Source organism: Engystomops pustulosus, chromosome 2 (genome assembly GCF_040894005.1).
Source record: "Engystomops pustulosus chromosome 2, aEngPut4.maternal, whole genome shotgun sequence".
Taxonomy (NCBI): Eukaryota; Metazoa; Chordata; class Amphibia; order Anura; family Leptodactylidae; genus Engystomops; species Engystomops pustulosus.
This window is the reverse complement of record NC_092412.1, coordinates 158474616-158494632: the sequence shown is the minus strand read 5'-3', so window position 1 is coordinate 158494632 and position 20017 is coordinate 158474616. Positions and strand designations below refer to the sequence as shown.

General features: G+C 40.1%; 1 protein-coding gene across 2 annotated transcripts in view; it reads left to right on the top strand.

Annotated features, from left to right (window-relative positions):
• Positions 1 to 17215, top strand: part of IPO9 (importin 9) — a 56898-nt gene extending 39683 nt beyond the window's left edge. For both annotated transcript variants that reach the window (XM_072137133.1, XM_072137132.1), the window contains 7 exons: positions 20 to 295; positions 390 to 556; positions 941 to 1074; positions 1382 to 1507; positions 12585 to 12677; positions 16021 to 16097; positions 16181 to 17215. In XM_072137133.1, coding sequence (XP_071993234.1) covers positions 20 to 295; positions 390 to 556; positions 941 to 1074; positions 1382 to 1507; positions 12585 to 12677; positions 16021 to 16097; positions 16181 to 16291 — 984 coding nt within the window. In that variant the 3' untranslated portion in view covers positions 16292 to 17215. The remainder of the gene's footprint in view (positions 1 to 19; positions 296 to 389; positions 557 to 940; positions 1075 to 1381; positions 1508 to 12584; positions 12678 to 16020; positions 16098 to 16180) is intronic.
• The last annotated feature ends 2802 nt before the right edge of the window (positions 17216 to 20017 follow it).

Genomic DNA, 20017 nt, shown 5'->3' with positions numbered 1-20017 from the left:
GTACTCTCCTTTTTCCTAGAATGGGGGTGAGTGTCTTCGTGCCTATGTTTCAGTTGCTCTACAACAAATTGCTCAGTGGCAAGATGATCAAGGACATAGTGGTCTGTGGTATGTCATGCAAGTAGTTAGCCAGCTTTTGGACCCTCGAACATCAGAATTCACAGCAACGTTTGTGGGACGTCTTGTGTCTACTCTTATTTCTAAAGCTGGTCGTGAGTTGGGTGAAAATCTGGACCAAATTTTGAGAGCAATTCTTAGCAAAATGCAACAGGCTGAGACACTCAGCGTCATGCAGGTAATACAATAACTTGTATCTTATTGCTTCTAGTAGACTAATTATCTGGTATTTTTCTTCCCATTACATTTTTATTTCTTTGTTTTTTTTACAGTCCTTAATCATGGTGTTTGCACATCTTGCTAATTCTCAGTTGGAGCCGTTGCTTGAATTCCTTTGCAGTCTTCCTGGACCCACTGGTAAACCAGCTCTAGAGTTTGTCATGTCGGAATGGATGAGTCGACAGCACTTGTTTTATGGACAGTATGAAGGCAAAGTCAGGTAATGTAGAGTTTGAGTCAATCATTTTATATGGGGAATAGTCAGCATGTCTGTACAGTTCTGATATTAATTTATAGACTTTGAAGCTTTAACATTTTCAAGATTAAATGTATGCAATTCAAGGAAATTGGATTCTCAAAATATGATTTGCAGAGGTCAGTGTGTTCTCTGATGGAGTATGCTGCAGATTTATTACTTTATCTTATTATTAATCTGACATTTATCATACATATCATCTAATATTGTTTGTTACATCTGACCATAATTGGTGGAAGGGAATAAGAGCTACAAACTAGGATTTCTTCTACCACGTGTAGTAAGCTTGAAAGTATTCTATTCCTCTTTTGTCACATTGAAATTTTTTGTGTCCACCTTGCTCCACAGTTCAGTAGCCCTTTGCAAGATTCTTCAGTTTGGCATTACCATGGATGATAAAAGACTCCAAGATATCAAAGTGAAAGGAGATGAAATATTTGACTTACAGGAAGGTATCCGCACTAGATCAAAGACTTCCAGAAGTGAGTTTTTAGTTTCAAAATTTTTAAACACTCAAGTTCCATTCCTTGTGTTTGGGACCACGTCAAACCAGACAATTTTCACTACAGCTTTTTAAATTAGGTTTTGAGCCAATTAGAAGTGAATGCAAGTGGAATGGGTCGCATAAAGGAGTAATTTTGGTTCCTTGCCTTTTTTATAATACAAAAATATTGTGTGTAAAACCACCCTTATTATGACCCACTTAACAACACTTTCCCCTGTACAGTAGAGCTTTCACTCACGCTTTATAAATATCTTTAAAATTTGTTTTACAATTTGTTCTTTCAGATCCTCAACGTTTTACAACCATTCCTTTATTGGTCAAGATTTATAAACTGATTGTTAATGAATTGTCCAGTGTAATAGAAGCAAATGCCACCAGAAATACAGAAGAGGAGTGGGCCCAAGGCAATGGTAAGTGAAAAAAATCATTTATCTGAAGAAGTCTACTTTTTAGGGCTCTTCATAGCAACCCTTATTAAACAATGCCAGGTTTAAATGTTCCTATATTAGTGCAGTGGAAAGCTGTACGGTTGAAGGATGATGATCGGCCTGTGATCTTGATCCTATTGCAAACATTGTCACACATATACACAACCAATCGTGTCAAGTAAATGCCCTGGCCACCACTGTAGTAGAGGCGCATTACATTCTATCATTCTAGTTTACATACAGTTAGATGCAGTGCTTGGTAGCGGTTTGCAATATTGCCTTTGTTTGTGGTGTTAGAAGTAGCTCCTATGTTATGTAGGGGCATGGGTTTGTGAAGCATTAAACAGTCCTCTCTAGCAACCCCTCACCAGTGTCTTCCTGTCCCTACAAGGAATAGGTTGTGAGAGAAGTGGAGTTACTCCAGGTGGGCCGGGGGACGCTCTCTTCACTCGAGACCTGCCTCAGTCTCCAGATCTTGGTTGCCTGTCTTGGCATGTGCTCCTTCTGATGGTCCTCAGGGCTAATGCAGGAGATCGGAGGTGTTCAGGTCGGCTCGGTGATACCAGCTTCCTTACTGTGTATACAGCTCCAGTGTTCCTGTGTATCACACATATGTATTAGTGTATCTGCTGACATGCTGCATCCTCCTAACTATGCTTTACTAACATTACACACAGACATGAGCAGGGGGAGGAGAGGGGAGGCGGAACAGGGGTGGCATCACTGCCTCTGTCCATGTGACCAGCCTCATTTACATAATAAAGGAATGATGATTTTACAATAATTTATGAAATGATTAGATAAAGGCTGGGATCCTTGTGAGCTGCTCCAACAGGTAGTAGTGACAGGACTAGTGGCAGAGACCTGATGACAGGTGTCCTTTAAAGTCCAATAAACACAAACATTCCCTATAGACCTCTAATAAAGTAAAAAAAAATAATAATAATTTCCTTTCACAAAGAGTGATCAAAAAAAGTTATGTGCGCCAAAATGGTACCACTGAAAAGGACAACTCAACACGTAAAAAAATAAACCTAAACCAGCTCTCTCAACCAAAAAATATTAGTTATATCTCCAAAAAGTGATACGAAAACAAATGATTTTCTTTTAAAGTAGTCTTTTCCAGTAAAACTGGAACTATATAAATGAGGTATCGCCATAATCGTAGTGATCTATAGAACAAAGTTATGTTATTTTTATGTAACAGGAAAAAAAGAAAACCAAAATTGATGATTTTCTTTTCCTCCATACATTCAAGAGTTAATAAAATCTGATCAATAAGCTAAAGACCCACTAAAATGAACTATTTGTAAAGTGCATTTCATGTCACAAAAAATAAGTCCATTTTGCACAAAAAATAAAGATTGTGTAGCCAATAAAAAGTGACAATGCATAATCTGCTATGAATGGCGCAGCTCCGTTCATTGCCATGGCGTGTGCCCATACAGCAGGTTACCACCACATATGGGGGATTCTTATACTCGGTAAAGACATTCAGTTAGCCAAAAAAAAAATTTTTTTCAAAATTGCATCTGAATTTGTTTTAACCCCTGTAAAAGAATTAAAGGGTTAACAAACTTCACAAAAGTTGTTTGAGGGATGTAGTTTCTATAATGTAATTTTATGAAGTTTTTCTTTTATATAGGCCTCTCAAAAGTACTTTAACCCTGAGCAGGTCCCTCAATAGCGCAAGTTTGTGGTTTTTATGAAAATGTTAAAAAAAACGCACCTAATGTTCAAAGCCCCATAACCACCTACAAAAATGAGACTGTGGAACTCTTTGCCGCAGGAGGTTGTTATGGCGGACTCTATGTACATGTTCAAGAGAGGCCTGGATGCCTTTCTGGAGAGAAAAAATATCACGGGTTATGGGGATAAAACATTTATTTAATTCTTAAAGGTTGGACTTGATGGACTTGCGTCTCCTTCCAGCCTTATATACTATGATACCATGATACTATGAACAATGCCTACTGATAAAGGGTTACAAGTGCTCCTTATATTATCTAAAATTTTCTGCCAGTGAGACCATGTACCTTAATTAGTCGTTTTTCTGATATGCAAATTGGCTGCTCTGACTCATGTCTTCTGACTCTTCTCTCTCCTGGTTCTGCCAGTTAAGCATGCCCCAATATTTTTATTGACCGCTATGCTCTGTTACATTCATGTGACCAGAGTGACATCTCAGGTCCCCCCCTCGCATTAGCAAACTGTAACCGTACTATATGTATGTGATCACATGAAATCATAGCAGCCTCCATGGAGGAAGGAGAGGAGCTATGGTTATGGAGGCTGATGTGATTTCATGTAATCAAAAACTTAAATGGGGTACAGTTTGCAAATGTAAGGTACATGACTTTTGAATCTAACTGGTTACATGGCATGAGCTGCTTAACCCCTTAAGGACGCAGCCATTTTACAGCTTAAGGCTCAGTCACATTTTTTAGATTCTGACCTGCGTCTCTTTATATGGTTATATATGGTTATGAACACTGTTACTTACCAAAGCGATTCTGAGATTGTTTTTTCCCCACATGTTGTACTTCATTTTAGTGGTAAATTTTGGCTGATAAGTTTTGCGTTTATTTACAAAAAAAAGAAAAAAATGATGAATTTTTAGAAAAATTTGCCATTTTCGAAATTCAAAATCACCGCGTTTTCAGGCAGATCGATTTACCACCTACATAACTTGCAGAATAACATTTCCCATTTGTCTACTTTACATTTTCATAATTTTTGAAATGTTTGGATAATTTATTTTGACGTCACGCGGCCTACAAATCGAATGGTGATTTTCCGTATTTTCAGAATTGACTATTGTGGGGATAAATACTGTTTGAAATCAACTTTTACATATTTAGCAACAAAACCCCCTATATAACCAACCCATTTTCAAATCTGAAAATTTAGGAACTTTTTTTGAGGTCATGAGGTTTTTGAAGCATCAATTCTGTACTGGATTTTTTACTTTTTTTTTTCTTCGTGTTCACCGTATAGCCTAATAATCATGTTATCTTTATTCTATGGGTCGATACGATTACGGGCAGAGGTCGCACTAACATTTTTCCAGAAGGGTAATAATACTCCTCTCAACATTTTTGAGGAGTAATCTCAGCCGAGGAGGAGTATGAAATTTTCAGTAATACAAATGTATAACTCCTAGTCATATATAGTGTTAATAAACTTTTGTTCCATATGAATGTTTGTTCTTTGTAATGTAATATAGTTGTATATGTCCCCTATGATTTGTAAAGCGCTACGGAATATGAAGCGCTATAGAAATAAAGATTATTATTATTATTATAGATGTCTATTTATAGAAGAAAATTTGTTACAGCCCCTGTTTTTGTAGCTTCTTGGGACAATTATAGTACTATTTGGGGCCGACCCCAGACCCCCAACCACCCACAGAGTTGCCCAAGGCTGAAGCTGCGCCCCAGACCCCACCCACAGAGAGGGCCAGAGCTGACGCCCGCCCAAGACCCCTCCACCCATAAAGTGGGCCAGAGCTGACGCTGGCCCCAGACCCCCACCACCACCCACAGAGCGGGCCAGGGTTGACGTTGAGCCCCAGACCCCTACCATCACCCACAGAGCGGGCCAGAGCTGATGCCAGCCCAAGAACCCTCCACCCACAGAGCGGGCCAGGGCACACTCTGGCCCCAGATCCCCCCACCACCCAAAGAGCGGCCCTGCGCTGACACTGAGCCCCAGACCCCACCCACAGAGAGGGCCAGAGCCGACGCCGGCCCAAGACCCCACCACCCACAAAGTGGGCCAGGGCTGACGCTGAGCCCCAGACCCCACCCACAGAGCGGGCCAGAGCTGACGCTGGCCGCAGACACTCCACCCCCAGGACCCCCTCCCCCATAGACCTGGCTGATGCCTGACACCGCTAAACTTATTAAAAAAAATTTTTGGGGGGGGGGTTGGGGACATATCGCTTTTTTTAAACTGTTTAATTTTTACTTTTAATGTCATTTTTTTTGGTTTTTTTAATTAAATTTTTTTTTTTTTTTACAAGGTCGCATGTGTTCCCTGCTAAACTTATATATAGATCACAGATAACAGTGACCTAATGGTAACAGTCTATTGGATCACTGTTATCAGTGATCTGTATACAGAGTTATGCAGGGAGGATGCATATAGCACCTTCCCTGCAGCCTCTCACTGTATACAGGGGCTGCTCTGGCTACAAGATTGGGCTGTCACATAGACAGCCCAATCTTGTTCATAGCTCTGTGTGCACAATCGCACACGGCCATGGGGGGGATGGGCGGAGCTACTCACTGCTTCAGCCCGCGGCCGATGTAGAACGTCATGTGACCTGTGCTCCGGTCACATGACTTTACATCTGAGCCGCAAGATAGCTGGGCAGGAGAGGAGGGACTGCACTATATTGTGGGTGTTGCCGAGTGTTGCGGCGTGAGCTGCGATCCTGGGCAGCAAGCGCCGGCAGCCAAGCACCCAGCCGGCAGATAACCACCAAGCGTATTTATACGCTTGGCGGTTTTTTGGAAGGGTAAATCAGCCTCTACAAGCGTCATAGACGCTTGTAGAGGCGTTATCGCGATCTCTGATTACGGGGATACCGGACATGAATATTTTTTCTTATGTTTTACAAAATTTGCCAAATAAAACCCTAATGTGGGGAAAAATCTATCATTTTTGCATCACCGTCTTCCAAGTGGCATAACATTGTTGCGTTTTTGGCTACAGAGCTGGTTGATGGCTTGTTTTTTGCGGGACATGTTGTTCTTTGCAACAATATCATTCTGGAGTACATATGTTTTGTTGATCACTTTTTATTGCATTTTTAGTGGGATATAATAGGTAAAAATCATAATTTTTGGCGGGTTTTTAACGGTTTTTTTTTTACGGCGTTCATCATATGGGTTCAATAGTTATTTAGTTTTATTCTATGGATTGTTACGGACGTGGTGATACTATATATGTGGGGTTTGTGTTATGATTTAGACTTTTTTGAGCGTTATATGTCTCTTTATATGTTTTGGGGCTTATGGCCATTTTTAGTGATTTATAAAGTAATTTTTTGAAAAACATTTTTTTACATGATCCACCATGGGATATGAACAAGCAATCATCTGATTGCTTGTTCTTGATAATACTCTGCAATACTAATGTATTGCAGGGTATTATCAGTGCCAGCCTATGCAGATGCATAGGCTGACACTTTGCCTTTAAGATGATGTCACAGACGCCATCTTAAAGGTAAACCCTCCAGGCTTCTCTGGGGTCCCGATCGGACCCCAGAGGTGCCAAAACAGCGATCGCGCCCCGGGGCGGGGGCGATCGTGGGGTAAAGACCCCCAGAAGGCATGTTAAATGCCGCGGTCAATGCTCCGACCGCTGAAATCCCGCGGCTAACGATGCCGGTTCGGCTGCTGTGCAGCGCTGAACCGGCATCGTCTCTGCGCCGTAGCTGTACTGCGCTGAGCACTATTCGCGGGACTCAGCACAGCTACGGCGCAGAGCGCTAAGGAGTTAATAGTAGGCATAAGGCATGGGAAGGATAAGATGGGCAGGGCTGGCCAAGCAAGACACACCCCATCTGATTCCAGTTAATATAAGATAAATAGGTTTATGGGAATGTAAGGGAATCCATTTTTAGCATCTCTAAACCCATGACTAGCAATTTCAAGATGGTGACCGCTTCTCTGAGTTCCCCTGCAGTATTCCCGTTATGCTGTCCAGCTACTAACGTTGGGAGCCAACCTGAGGGTTTCCCAAATTCAGACCTAATGGTGCCCATGGCATTTACCAGGAATATTTTTAGAGAAGGCAAGATCCACTTTAGTTTGGCCACTCATAAGTCCCCCAATGACCCCTTTCCTTTATATGCCCCATTTACCTGAAAGCTCCAAGGCTCAATTTGTTTTTTTTTCTGGCATCAGCCTCTAGCTATAGAACAATTTGCTCCTGCAGCCTCTACTTGCTCACAGATTAGATTCCTCTTTGAACCTTCTGTAAAAAAATATCCAAAATGACACCGCGATAGGGGACTCCAAAACCCCTCGCCCTTCTTCCTGTTTTCCCCGTTTTTACCCCCAGTTTTTGTTGTTTTTCCATGGTCTCCTGACCCACACTTCTCACAGCACCATTTGGCTTGAGACCAGCACACTGCCATAGCACGCAGCCTGCCTCCACTCCACAGCTTACCACTTCTGGGACTTTGACAAGAAACCCGAACAGTTTGGGGACCCAGAAGACTAACAACTGGGCGCACAATGGTCCTAGTTTTAGGACTAGGCTTTCAAGACCACTGACCGCACAGTGTGCCACCAGTTGGCAGTTGCAGCCCCAGTGTTGCTGAACCAGATGGCCTACAGCACACGCACAAATGGAATAGGAGCATTGATCAAGTGGCTCTGAGCGCCAGCACTGAATGCCATACGGGCCAAGTGTATCCCATGCTAATCTTAACCACTGCACATATAAGTACACTAAATCATTGAAGGCTCTGAGCCCCATACAGCTTATCCTTTTCCCCCTAGCATGGCCCCCAGTGACCATGTAATATTGTTATGTGACCTGTAACTTTGTAACACGTATGTCTATCCCAATGACGTTATACAGTGGGTATGGGAGTTATTGAGACCCCTTTAAATTTTTCACTGTTTCATTGCAGCCAATTGGTAAGATTCATAAATGTACACTCGGCACCCCATCTTGACCTGAATGTAGATGTTTATGGTAATTTAACAAGAAAAACTGAAATATTACATGTCATAAGCATACTGCGTGGTCGCATCCATAAAATATACTTTGACCTGAGGTGCAACTTGGTTGTTTAAAGTCAAGGAGATGGAGTTTTTGTCTTCCTCAGAAAGCCCCCTTCATTGTAATTGATAGTCCTACATCCAGAGACTTCATTAACCAGATCTCCTGAAGTCCTATGCATGATGTCAGTCACAGAGGAGGAGGCGTTCAGAGCTCCCCGCTTTGTCTTTAGTGTTAAACTCTCCTCCGCCTTGAGAACCAATTTAGAACTCCCTTCAAGGTGATGCTGTCACACACGCAAGAAACAAAATATAGAAAGTGTTGCGCTGCTTGTCTTTTATTCTGGTTGTGGTTTATTAGTAAAATTGCTAATGATGGGTTCCCTTTAGATCGATAATCTATAAAAATGCCTGCAATAACCCACTTGCAGTCCAGCAATCATCGATCTATGAAAGTCAGCTTGTCCTGAAAAAGACTCATTACAAATCTCCCTATTCCCCTGAATGTGGTGGGAGGAGTGTACATCGGCAGAATCTAGTAATGTGGACAGTGATATCACCGGTCCCCTCTCCTGCCAAGGGATGTATGTGTTTGTCAGGGAGAGAGATGCTTGCGCGGAGAGATGCAATACGCTGCATCCACTCCCCATAATGATCTATTGCCTCCGCTGAGCGTATACATCGCAACAACAATTATGCCTCTGTGTGCCACTATTTCTCAATGGATACGCTAAACATATACGTCAGGTGCTTTCCCAACGTATACGCTTAGAGTATATACCAAAAACGTGATGTGAACCTAGCCTTAAAAATTTCCAGATTAGCAGAATCCAGGAATAAATACTGATATTGTGGAATGTATCAGATTGTGTAGGGCCGTCATCCACTTCTTTCCAAGCTAATCATCTTTTTGGCCAACCAGTGACACTGGATCTAAACATCTGTGTAAAATTTGATTATATAACTTCAGTGGGAGTTGGCAGCAATGTTCCTTGGTAACTTGGCTAAAAAGAAACTTTCACCAGGTTTTACACCACTAAACTACTAGCACCGTCAATTAAGGTATGTAAAATTGTAGATTTTTATGTAATATCTTACGCATTTACCTATATATTTAAAAAAATAAAAATCTCACCTAAATTCAGGCAAATGACTATTCTCAGCTCATTTTCACATGAAATGAGTCAAGTTTATTGGTTGCAGGGGGAGTGAAACCAATAAAATTGCCCAGACCCAGCACTAACAACGGGGATCGGGAAAACCACAGATTCCAGTTGTGTAACCCACTAAACGATGCGGCCAAGCATGACCTCGGCTTGTAAGTATGTCCCCCGTAGTTCAGACACTCTGCGCCCCCCCCCCTCCTCTTCCCCAGGGTGTCCCCCAAAAGGCTGCAGCTCCTCTTCACCCCGGCTTCTGCCTCCTGGAAGGACCTGGCTGTAACTAACTGAGCATGCTCAGTTACTAACATTGTACACTGCATTCTATGGGTATTGCAGTGTAAGGGCTTGAACACGTGATCAGATGCCTAAGTCTGGAAAAAAAAATTAAAAAGTAAAAATCATTTTATGATCCCTATATTTACATATATAATCCAAATAAAGTATATAAATCACATTTTTGTTATCACCGCGTCCGTATTAATGTGTACAATAAATCTACATCAATATTAAACCCGCTCGGTGAATGACTTAAAGAAAAAAAAAACATACCCTCACAAAAAAATGTTCTAAAAATTGATCAAAAAAGTTACGTGCCCTGAAATGATAAGACTGAAAAGAACAACAATTTTTGCTAAAAATAAGCCCTCAACCAGATCTGTCAACCGAAAAATACATAAGTTATGCCCTTGCAAAGTTGTCTACAGTGAAAAAAGTCTTTTCTCCAATATTGGATTTACTCAGTAAAATTCTGCAAAACCAAGAAAACCCTATATAAATTAGGTATCACGACAATCCATAGTGAACCAGAGAATAAAGATAAAATATTTTTTTGTTATCTTGAGAGGGGGGAAAAATGCGCTTAAAATCCAAAATAAAAATTGATAATTTCTCACATTTGTATCCCCTGGTGATGTTAACACAATAAAGATAATTTTAACTCTTTACAATTTTACTCAGTTTTATTGCTGTTTTAGCTCCTATCTCTCCCTCGGCTGCTCAATGCAAAATCCCAGGGTGTGAGTGGGCCTCTCTAAGCAGACACGTTATGACCCATCTAGTTTTGTGGGGTGACAATGTGGTTAGATTATCGGGGTACAGGTGTATATGCACTTTCATCTGGCTCCTGACATTGATCTGTCTCATCTCTCTATGTGTGTGTGTTAGTAGAGAGATAGACTGATAGACCATTACACTGTGAGCCCTGCTACATCTCACAGATATGTGCCTGCCTCTGCTCACCATGTGCTGTCAGGATGTGATCAGTGAACGTCTCTGAGCCCCGTGAAGGGGACGTGGCTACAGCCACACAGTGGAGACGCAGAAATATCATCTGCACAATCTCATCCAAAATGGCAGCCCGACCCTAAGTGAGAAGTTGCTGGGTCATGTCTAGGGGCAACTGAAACTGTGTGCAGTAGGACTGATAGAGGCAGACTTATTAACAAAAATGCAGCATTTCACAGATATAACAATGAATTAGAGCATGTGTTATTTTGTTATCCTGAGAACATATAAGAAACTGGTCTTTGTGGGAATACCCCTTTAATAAAATCTCATGACTTGGCTATATACCCCCAAAATGAATTATCTATATGTTGTATCTCACCCTGCAAATAATAAGCCCTCATATGTTCCCATTAGCAAAAAAAAAAAACAAATGTTATAGCATGTACAATGTGACAATACAAATCTACTCTGAATGGCGCTGCTTTAATTCTATGCCCGGCCCTGCGCCCATACAGCGCCCACTCATTTTTGGCCTAAATGCATGTATTTTCCAAAAAAAAAAATCAAGTTTCTAAATCGCTCTTCTATTTGTTTTAAACCCATGTGAAACGCTTAAAGGGTTAACAGACTTGATAGAAGTTGTTTTACTTATGTTCAGGGGCGTAGTTTCTATAGTGGGTTAATTTTTTACCATTATTTAGGTCTTTCAAAGTCACTTGAAAGCTGAGTTGTCCCTCAAAATGTGAGTTTTGGCATTTTTCCGGAAAATTAGAAAAATTGCACCTGAAGTTCTAAGAAAAATTAGAGGACACATAAAATATCATTCCAACATAAAGCAGACATTCTGGAAATGTTAGTTATCATGCTGTTTGGGTATTAACTATCTGTCTGGAAAGCAGAGCATTTAAAACTTTTTAAAAATTTTTCCCATGTTTCTTTTTTTTTCAAAATAAAACGCAAAACTTATCACTTATTAAGTTCAATGTGTCTCGAGAAAAATAAACTCAAAATCACTTGGATATAATACTGCAGAGTTATAACCAATTATCATAACACATCAGATTCAAAAAATCAAGTCTAGTCAGTGAGCTGAAAACGAGCGCAGTGTTAAGGGGTTAAAGATAAGAATCTCATCTTTCATCAGGCTTATGGCTTTGTAAGATACAGAACCACCGAAATAGACAGCTAAATAAGTTAGAAATGCAAGCTGCAGATCCTGTAGCACACAGAAACATAAGCCATATGAGATCTGAAAGATGAGATCCTTTAAGGTGACACACTGCTTGTTTCTAGGTGCTATAGAACAGAATACAGGCGGTCCCCTACTTAAGGACTTACAGACAACCCATGGTTACAGACGGACCCCTCTGCCCACTGTGACCTCTGGTGAAACTCTCTGGATGCTTTACTATAGTCCCAGACAGCAATAATCAGCTGTAAGGTGTCTGTAATGAAGCTTTATTGATAATCCTCGGTCCCATTACAGCAAAAAATATTTAAACTCCAAATGTTGCTGGGGCTAAAAAAATTTTTTGTCTGGAGCTACAATTATAAAATATACAGTTTCTACTTGCATACAAATTCAACTTAAGAACAAACCTCCAAACCCTATCTTGTACGTAACCCGGGGACTGCCTGTATATGGGCTTCTGAACAACCATTCTCTTTGCAACTACTAAACTTATCGCTTGTGAAAAAGAGATGAGAAGAGTCATATTTGCCTAATTTTGGGGGAGATTTTTTTTTTATAGGCATAGATATTCTAGAAAGGACATTCCATGCTCTACATTAAGGGACGAGAAGTTTAGTGGGGTAAAACCTGGTGGCAGGTTCCCTTTAAGCAATAATAAATGTCATTTTTACATAACATTGTAGTATTCCTCTATCCTTTTATCATATTCATGTCATGCTCTGTTTTTTGTATTTCAGATGATGCCAATGATATGTGGGAAGATGAGGATGATGAAGACGAAGGTTTGGCTGGACAGCTTTTATCAGACATCATTTCTTGCAATAAATTTGGTAATTTCTTTAATGATTCATTTATTTTAATAAGTTAAAATTGTATTTCATGTAAGTTGTAGTTGATACATTGTGCCTACCAAAAAGTTATTTGGCATATATGTGGAACATTTCAACTTGCTTTAACGCCAAACCCACGTTTCACCTTTTTTTCAGTATAACTTTGGAACGTTTTAACATATCCAAGTGATTTGCAAATAGTTATTTCGTGACACTTTGTACTTCATGTAAGTTGAAAAATTGTGGTGGTATGTTTAGCATTTATTTATGAAAAAATCAGATATTTGGTGAAAAGGTGGAAAAATTCTCGATTTTCGAAATTCAAAATGTTCTACTTTTTCCACTCAGTCAGCAGAAAAACCTAATAAAGTAGACATTCGGTAAATGTTAGTTAGGTGGACATGGTTTTTATGCCCACTCTCATTCTTGTAGGGTGTTATGGGGGATTTGAACGTTAGGTGCGATTTTTCACATTTTTCTTTAAAAAAAAAAAAACTTTCAAAATCAAGCTATTGAGGGAAATGCTCAGGTTCCAAGTACCTTTTGAGAGGCCTAAATAAAAGGAAACCCCATGAATTACCCCATTATAGAAACTACACCGTTCAACGTACATAAAACAACTTTTGTGAAGTTTGTTAACCCTTTAATTGTTTTACAGGGGGTTGAAACAAAATGTGATGCAATTTTGAAATTTAAATTTTGTTGGCCAAATGAATGGGTTTTTCATAAAATGTACAAATTCTCAGTGGACAAAATACCAAAACGCTCCACAATTGATACCTAATCTCCCGAATATAAAAATCCCCCATATATGGTGGTAACCTGCTGTATGCGCATTGAAGGGAAGCTGCGCCATTCAGAGCAGATTATGCATTGTCACTTTTTAACAGCTATACAATCTTTCTTTTTTTGACAATTCAACTCTTGAATGTATGGAAGAAAAGAAGATCTTTGGAAAGGTATTTGTACATTGTAATGAGGTCTCCCCTAAACCATGTTAACAAATTAAGTAATCTATCATTGTATTCTAGTCCCCCATTACCCTAATAATCTTGTACTCAATATTCTGGGTGATCTGACAAGTGATTTGTATAAGGGCAAAACTATGTCCTTATCATGAGAATCTATGCCTCTCTTGATACATTCCATAATTTGCTTTTATTAGCAGCTGCCTGCTCTGCTCACTGAATTTAAATTCAATAAAGTATATTTCATCTGCAGTTTTACCGAGTAATTGACTATAATTAACTGGGTAATTTAGAACACCATTATACTTTTTGTATCCATGGCCCAAGTGGAGTCAGCCGTTATTGCATTACTGCAGCTTTCACAAATCCTTCACTCATCTTACACTATTAGCCTTGGTATTAATTACTTTACAGTGCTTTATCTCATCTGAAAGTATTGAAACTCTACTGTGTAAACCCTTTAACAGTCTTATAAGGGCCTAATGGCATTTTAGTATCTACATTTCTAAACAGATAAGCTATTTATTAGTTACAGCTATATAGCAATACCATAACAAAGAGCCATTTGAGAGCAACCAGAAAGCTGAACATATTGTTAAAAAATCTGAGAAAAGTACAAGCACAGAATTCACCTATATTAAAATGAAGGTTTTAGACTTGCCTATTTTGTTCTGACCAAAGTCTGGATATGGATGCACTGTGATCAAGAAAGCAATGTCATTTTCAGGTCTTTTGTTGTAGCAATCCACAATCTTAAAATGTTTTAGATAAAATCTTAGATACTAACTCGCAGTGTTGCTTAGAAACCATCGTAAGTATGGTAAGTAATAAATGGTTGGTGTGACTGATCCGTAGGTAGCGCAGAAAAGCATACCTACGTACCACGTCAGTGCACAGCACGCTCTAAGCTGCGGGCATGTTAGTCGCCTAGGCAATGACTAGGTGCCAAAAAACAGGGGGGAGTCACAGTATTTGTTATAAAAAGCGATCAAAGGGCTGTACAGCTCTCAAAATGGTAGTACAGGCGGTCCCCTACTTAAGAACACTCAACTTACATACGACCCCTAGTTACAAACGGACCTCTGGATATTGGTAATTTATTGTGCTTTAGTCCTAGGCTACAATGATCAGCTGTAATAGTTATCAAATGTTTCTGTAATGAAGCTTTTGATAACCCAACATTTTTAAAATGCAATTGTCACAGAGACCAAAAAAGTTCTGGCTGGGATTACAATGATAAAATATACAGTTCCGACTTACATACAAATTCAACTTAAGAACAAATCTACAGACCCTATCTTGTATGTAACCTGGGGACTGCCTGTATTGAAAATGTCATCTCATCTCGCAAAAAATGACTCCAAACAAAGCTCCTACATTGAAGTATGAAAAAGTTATTAGCTCCAGATGATGGCAAATTGAAGGGGGTTTTTTTGTTTTTTGTACAGGAGGTATTTTTGTTTTTTTTGTAAATGTATGAAAACATTCTAAAACCTATACAAATGTGTTGTCCCCATGATCGTAATGACCCAAAGAATAAGAGACATGTAATTTGGGTTGCACAGTAAAACCATTAAATCCAAACTCACAAGAAAATGATGCAAATGCAATTAAATACTGTAACAATGAATTGCCATTGGCTGGCTGCCCTCCACAGCTCTTTACGTGGAAAAATAAAAATAAATTAGAGATTTTTGAAGCAGGGGATTGAAAAATAGAAATGTAAAGACGAAAAAGGAGTTAAGCTGATGGTAGATGTCCTTTAACCCCTTATGTCCTGATTACATCAGCATAAAGCAAACATATGATTGATGTTAATCTAACCTCCCAAATAGGCTACTAACTGTATGATGAGCATAACATTTAGAATCAGAAAATCACTAATTTTTCACCAAATTTGTTCATAAATAACTGCAAAACATTGTAATCCAAATATACCACTAAGGTGAAGTACAACATGTCACCAAGGTAAAATAAAGATTGTTTTTACGTAAGTTAAATTTCGTATAGTAACACATAGCAGATTTGAAAAAGCAGGCTGTGTCCTTAAGGGGTTAAAACAAAAAACCCCAATTGAGGAAATGGTGACCGATGATCACAAATGAACACAATAGTATTGTAATTAAATCTTATTGAGGTAAAGGAAACTGTACTTTAGATCGAACTGTTCCATCTTTGTTGGAGAGACAGAGGTAAACATCAGGCGAAAGAAAATTAGTAGATGGGATTGGTAGTTGTAGGTAATTTCACAACTTATTTATGCATGCACTGTCTAATTATTAGTAATTGTGAGTACATCTCCTATATGGGTCTCTTGTCTGGTACATAAAAATAGAATACATCCTAAAAATGTTAGTTTTTTAATTGTTTGACAGATGAAGATTACTATGAAGATGATGAGGAGGATGACCCTGATGTACTGAAGGACCCACTATACCAGATTGATTTGCAAGTAAGTGTTCTTCTAATAATTATATTCAATTACATATTTTATGTATTCTTTCGCTAATGCATCCATTTTCCTGCTATTTTTAGACATACTTGACAGAATTTTTGCAGCAGTTTGCCCAGCAACCATGTTTCTCTGCCTTCTCTAACCATTTGAATGATAATGAACGCCGAATTCTCCAGTCCATTGGTATATGAAAGATAATTTGTCAAGATGAGAAGTCAACCCGCAAGCACTTGATGGCAGGACTAACTGCTGTGTGTATAAGCTGAGATCTAAACCCTCTGTTACGAGGGGCCACTGTGGAAACTTGTAGATGTGGTCTTTAAACCCATTCCGAAAGATTCCCACTTAACTGCCATTAACTGAACAGATAGGATTATTGTGCAAAATTGAGTGGTTTGAAGGATTGCCATGATGAACTGTATTAACTGTCATAAACTTTACAGTATAATCAACTGATGTCAATGGTAGCCAGCAACACCGTTCACAACCTTTAGCACTTTGATTCTAGTATGTTGGATTTTTTTTCTGGTCCCTGTGGTTAATATATTTTCTTTTCTACCACAATTGTTTCAGAAGTGGAGCCTTGGTGCTTTTACTATAATGCATAATATTGACTATAAGCGGGCACAGTGCTGTTGAGTAGTAAGTCAACTTATGCACTGGTCTAGTTCATCTGCTCTCTGGCTGGAAATATAATACATAGGAAGGAGAAAACAGCATTGGTCAGTTGACATTGCCTTTTTTTTTTGTTTTATGCTACTTTAAAATAATGTCATTTCTAAAAGAGCACCGAAATTCAAAATTAAATCCAATTGAAGACTTTCTGGATCAAATGGTTTTGTCCCTTAAAAAAAAATCACCATAGTATTTGGTAAGAGGTTAGTATTACTAAAGGGTTTTTAAACCAGTCTAAGAAGTGAGATGATATTCATTATGCTGATCAGGCCCAGGACTTGATAGTAATGAAGACATTGATGGAGTTATTCTTTAATCATGTTCCCATATATACATATCCATTTACAAAAAAACCCTGACATTGAAGACGTGATGTGTTTTATCCAAAAGTCCCAAGAAAAATGTAAATGTATGAAATAAATCACTTTTTCATCAGTAAAGACTTGTATTCATTTCAACAACCACTTTTCCCAATATAGGATCAAGCAAAAATAAAAAAAACCATGTAATGCATAAACTTCTAGGAATATTGCATTCTTTTGATTACTTGGTAACCATGTTTAAAAAAAAAAGGCAGGGTTTACATTAACTTTCAGTTGGAATGAAAGTTACATTGCTCTGACAGACCATGTGGAAATTCGCCATTTACTGCTATACTCTAGATCAGTGGTGGCAAACGTTTTAGAAGCCTAGTGCCCAAACTACAACCAAAACCCACTTATTTATGGCAAAGTGCAAAAATGGCGATTTAAGCAGTCCTGCTCTGTCCTGTCACAGCTTTCAATCACACCAATACAGTTCAACCAATACAGTTGAACATCAAGCTCACTGCATTTGGAATTTTTTTCCCGTTACACGAAAGTGAGATACTGCCACTGTACAATTTATTACACAGAAAACGAGCACTTATAAAGCTCTGTACACGGGAAAAATAAGAGTTTTGGATTTTCAAATAAGGGGAGAAATAAAAGGAAACTCAAAAGGGCATTGGTGGGAAGGGGTTCTCTTTCTATATGGCGGGGGGGGGGGGGATATTAAACCACTTATAAGCCTCTGTGTAGTCATTGCACCACTGCTGGCTTCTGTATGCAGAGGCATACAGTGACGAGCGGCGGACAGGAGCGTGAAGATGCTTGTGTGTGTATAAGAGGTTTTTTTTAATTTTTATACCTAATCTCGAGAGTGGACAGATGTAAGAGCACCAAAGTGGTAGATGTAGCAGAGCAAACAGATGTACCAAAGTAATTCCAACTCATGTACACAGTGGAGTGGTATGTGTGTTAGGCTCAAGAACAGTTTTAATGAAGCCCTCCTGTGCCCCTAACGGCCAAATAAGAATGGGGGTGTAATAGGGGACCAGTCTTTGGGGCTTGTCCATATCACAGTGCCCAGAGGAAATCTGGAGCAAGCTGGTCCAAATTGATCCAGTGAGGGACCCGGTTCACCTACTATGTAGAACCACAAGAGGAGTTTAACCTACCTGAATAATATTTAAAGAGGACCTTTCACCACCTCACACATGTAGAGATTATAATACCATCCTGTAGGGGTGGCTACACAGATTCAGGGGCACTTTGAATTTTACTTCTAACCCCCACGGTTGTGGACATATCATTCCCAGTGTTTGACCTTTGTAATCAGTGTTTGGTCAGAGAGGAGGGGCTGGTGCTGGAGGGGTGTGTTATTCTAATCTTCTCTTATACTGTCCAATCAGTGGCAGGCAATGTCAGAGAAATGATTATGAATAGTGTGCTGTGATTTTTTTCTATGTTCATATAATGGCCGTGTTCACACACATTCTGCTAATATTCTCTTGACATAGTGTTAACATAATCACAATGTTTTGTCAGTTTTGCTTGCGGTTGCATTTACGCAGTGTTTGCATCATGCTTACACTGTGTTGCGCCACGGTTACGCTTTTGCGCCGTTTGCGACAGTTTTATGTGGCGTTTGAATTACGTTTACTTTTACACAATGTTTGCCTAATTAAACAGCTGTTAACATTTGTTTTTACAAAACGCAACCATTAACACATTGTTATCCTATAAATCCCTGGACTCTGAGTCTGGTGGGGCAGCTCCTTTCTTTGGACTTTTACGGACACATTCCTTGTCCTCTTTTTCCTCTGTCTGTTCCCTCGGATGTCCCTGCGGTAGAGGAACTGGTACAGGACCTCAAATCTATTTGGGAACAGACCCGTCAGTCTCTCCTCCGGGCCACTACCTGCACCATGACCCAGGCTGATAAGAAACGTAGGACTCCTCCTGCCTTCTCTCCGGGTGACATGGTGTGGTTATCTTCCAGATACTTCCAGCTGAAGATACCTAGCTACCAGCTTGGTCCACACTTTCTTGGTCCTTTTGAAGTGATAAGGCACATAAATCCTGTGGCGCATCCCGAACTCCTTCCATGTTTCCCTCCTGAAGCCTGTCATCTTGAACCGCTTCTCTCAGCAACCTCCTTTTCCTGCTCCAGAGGCTGACTCGACTGACATATACAAAGTTAAGGAGGTTCTGGACATAAAGACCATGAGAGGTAAGTGGTTCTTCCTTGTTGACTGGAGCCTGAAGAAAATATTCTGAGCTCTACTCTCCTCCAAAGATTTCTTCAGACCAAGAAGGGGGATGGGTACTGTCACGGGTGCTCCTGCACCACGCCACGTTACAAGTTCACTCACCTCTCCACGTTCCTTCTCCCATCCCAGCTGGTCAGTGCGCACATACCCGCTACCTAGGGCACTGGCGACTTCCGGGATTCTGGAAAAGCTGGCTACTCCCAACAACCCCTGCCGGTCCTTTGAGCATATGCCTAAGAGAAAGCTACTCCTGTGTCATTCATGTATCCTGACCTCCTGTTGTGACCCCGGACCTGACCCTGACCTTGCTCCTTCGCTGCCAGCCCTGAGCTCCTGCTCTACTCCGGTTTCCGTACCTTTGCCACCTACCTTGACTACCTGCCTGACCCCGACCTCAAGACTGACTAGTGTTTCTGTACATCGACCTTGGCTGCCACCGCAGACAAGTCGCACCTATGGAATGACCTGGTGGCACCACTCCGCAGCAAGACCATCCTGCTTTGTGGTGGGCTCTGGGGAAGACTGGGTGCTAATTAGATTCCAGTTCCAGGTGTCCGCTTGTGTCATCATCTGCGCTGATCCCAGGGGTTCACTAACCCAGAAACCTGACACCTATGGACTCCTCCTTCAAGATCAAGCCAATCCACTTCCTATGGACCCCATAACA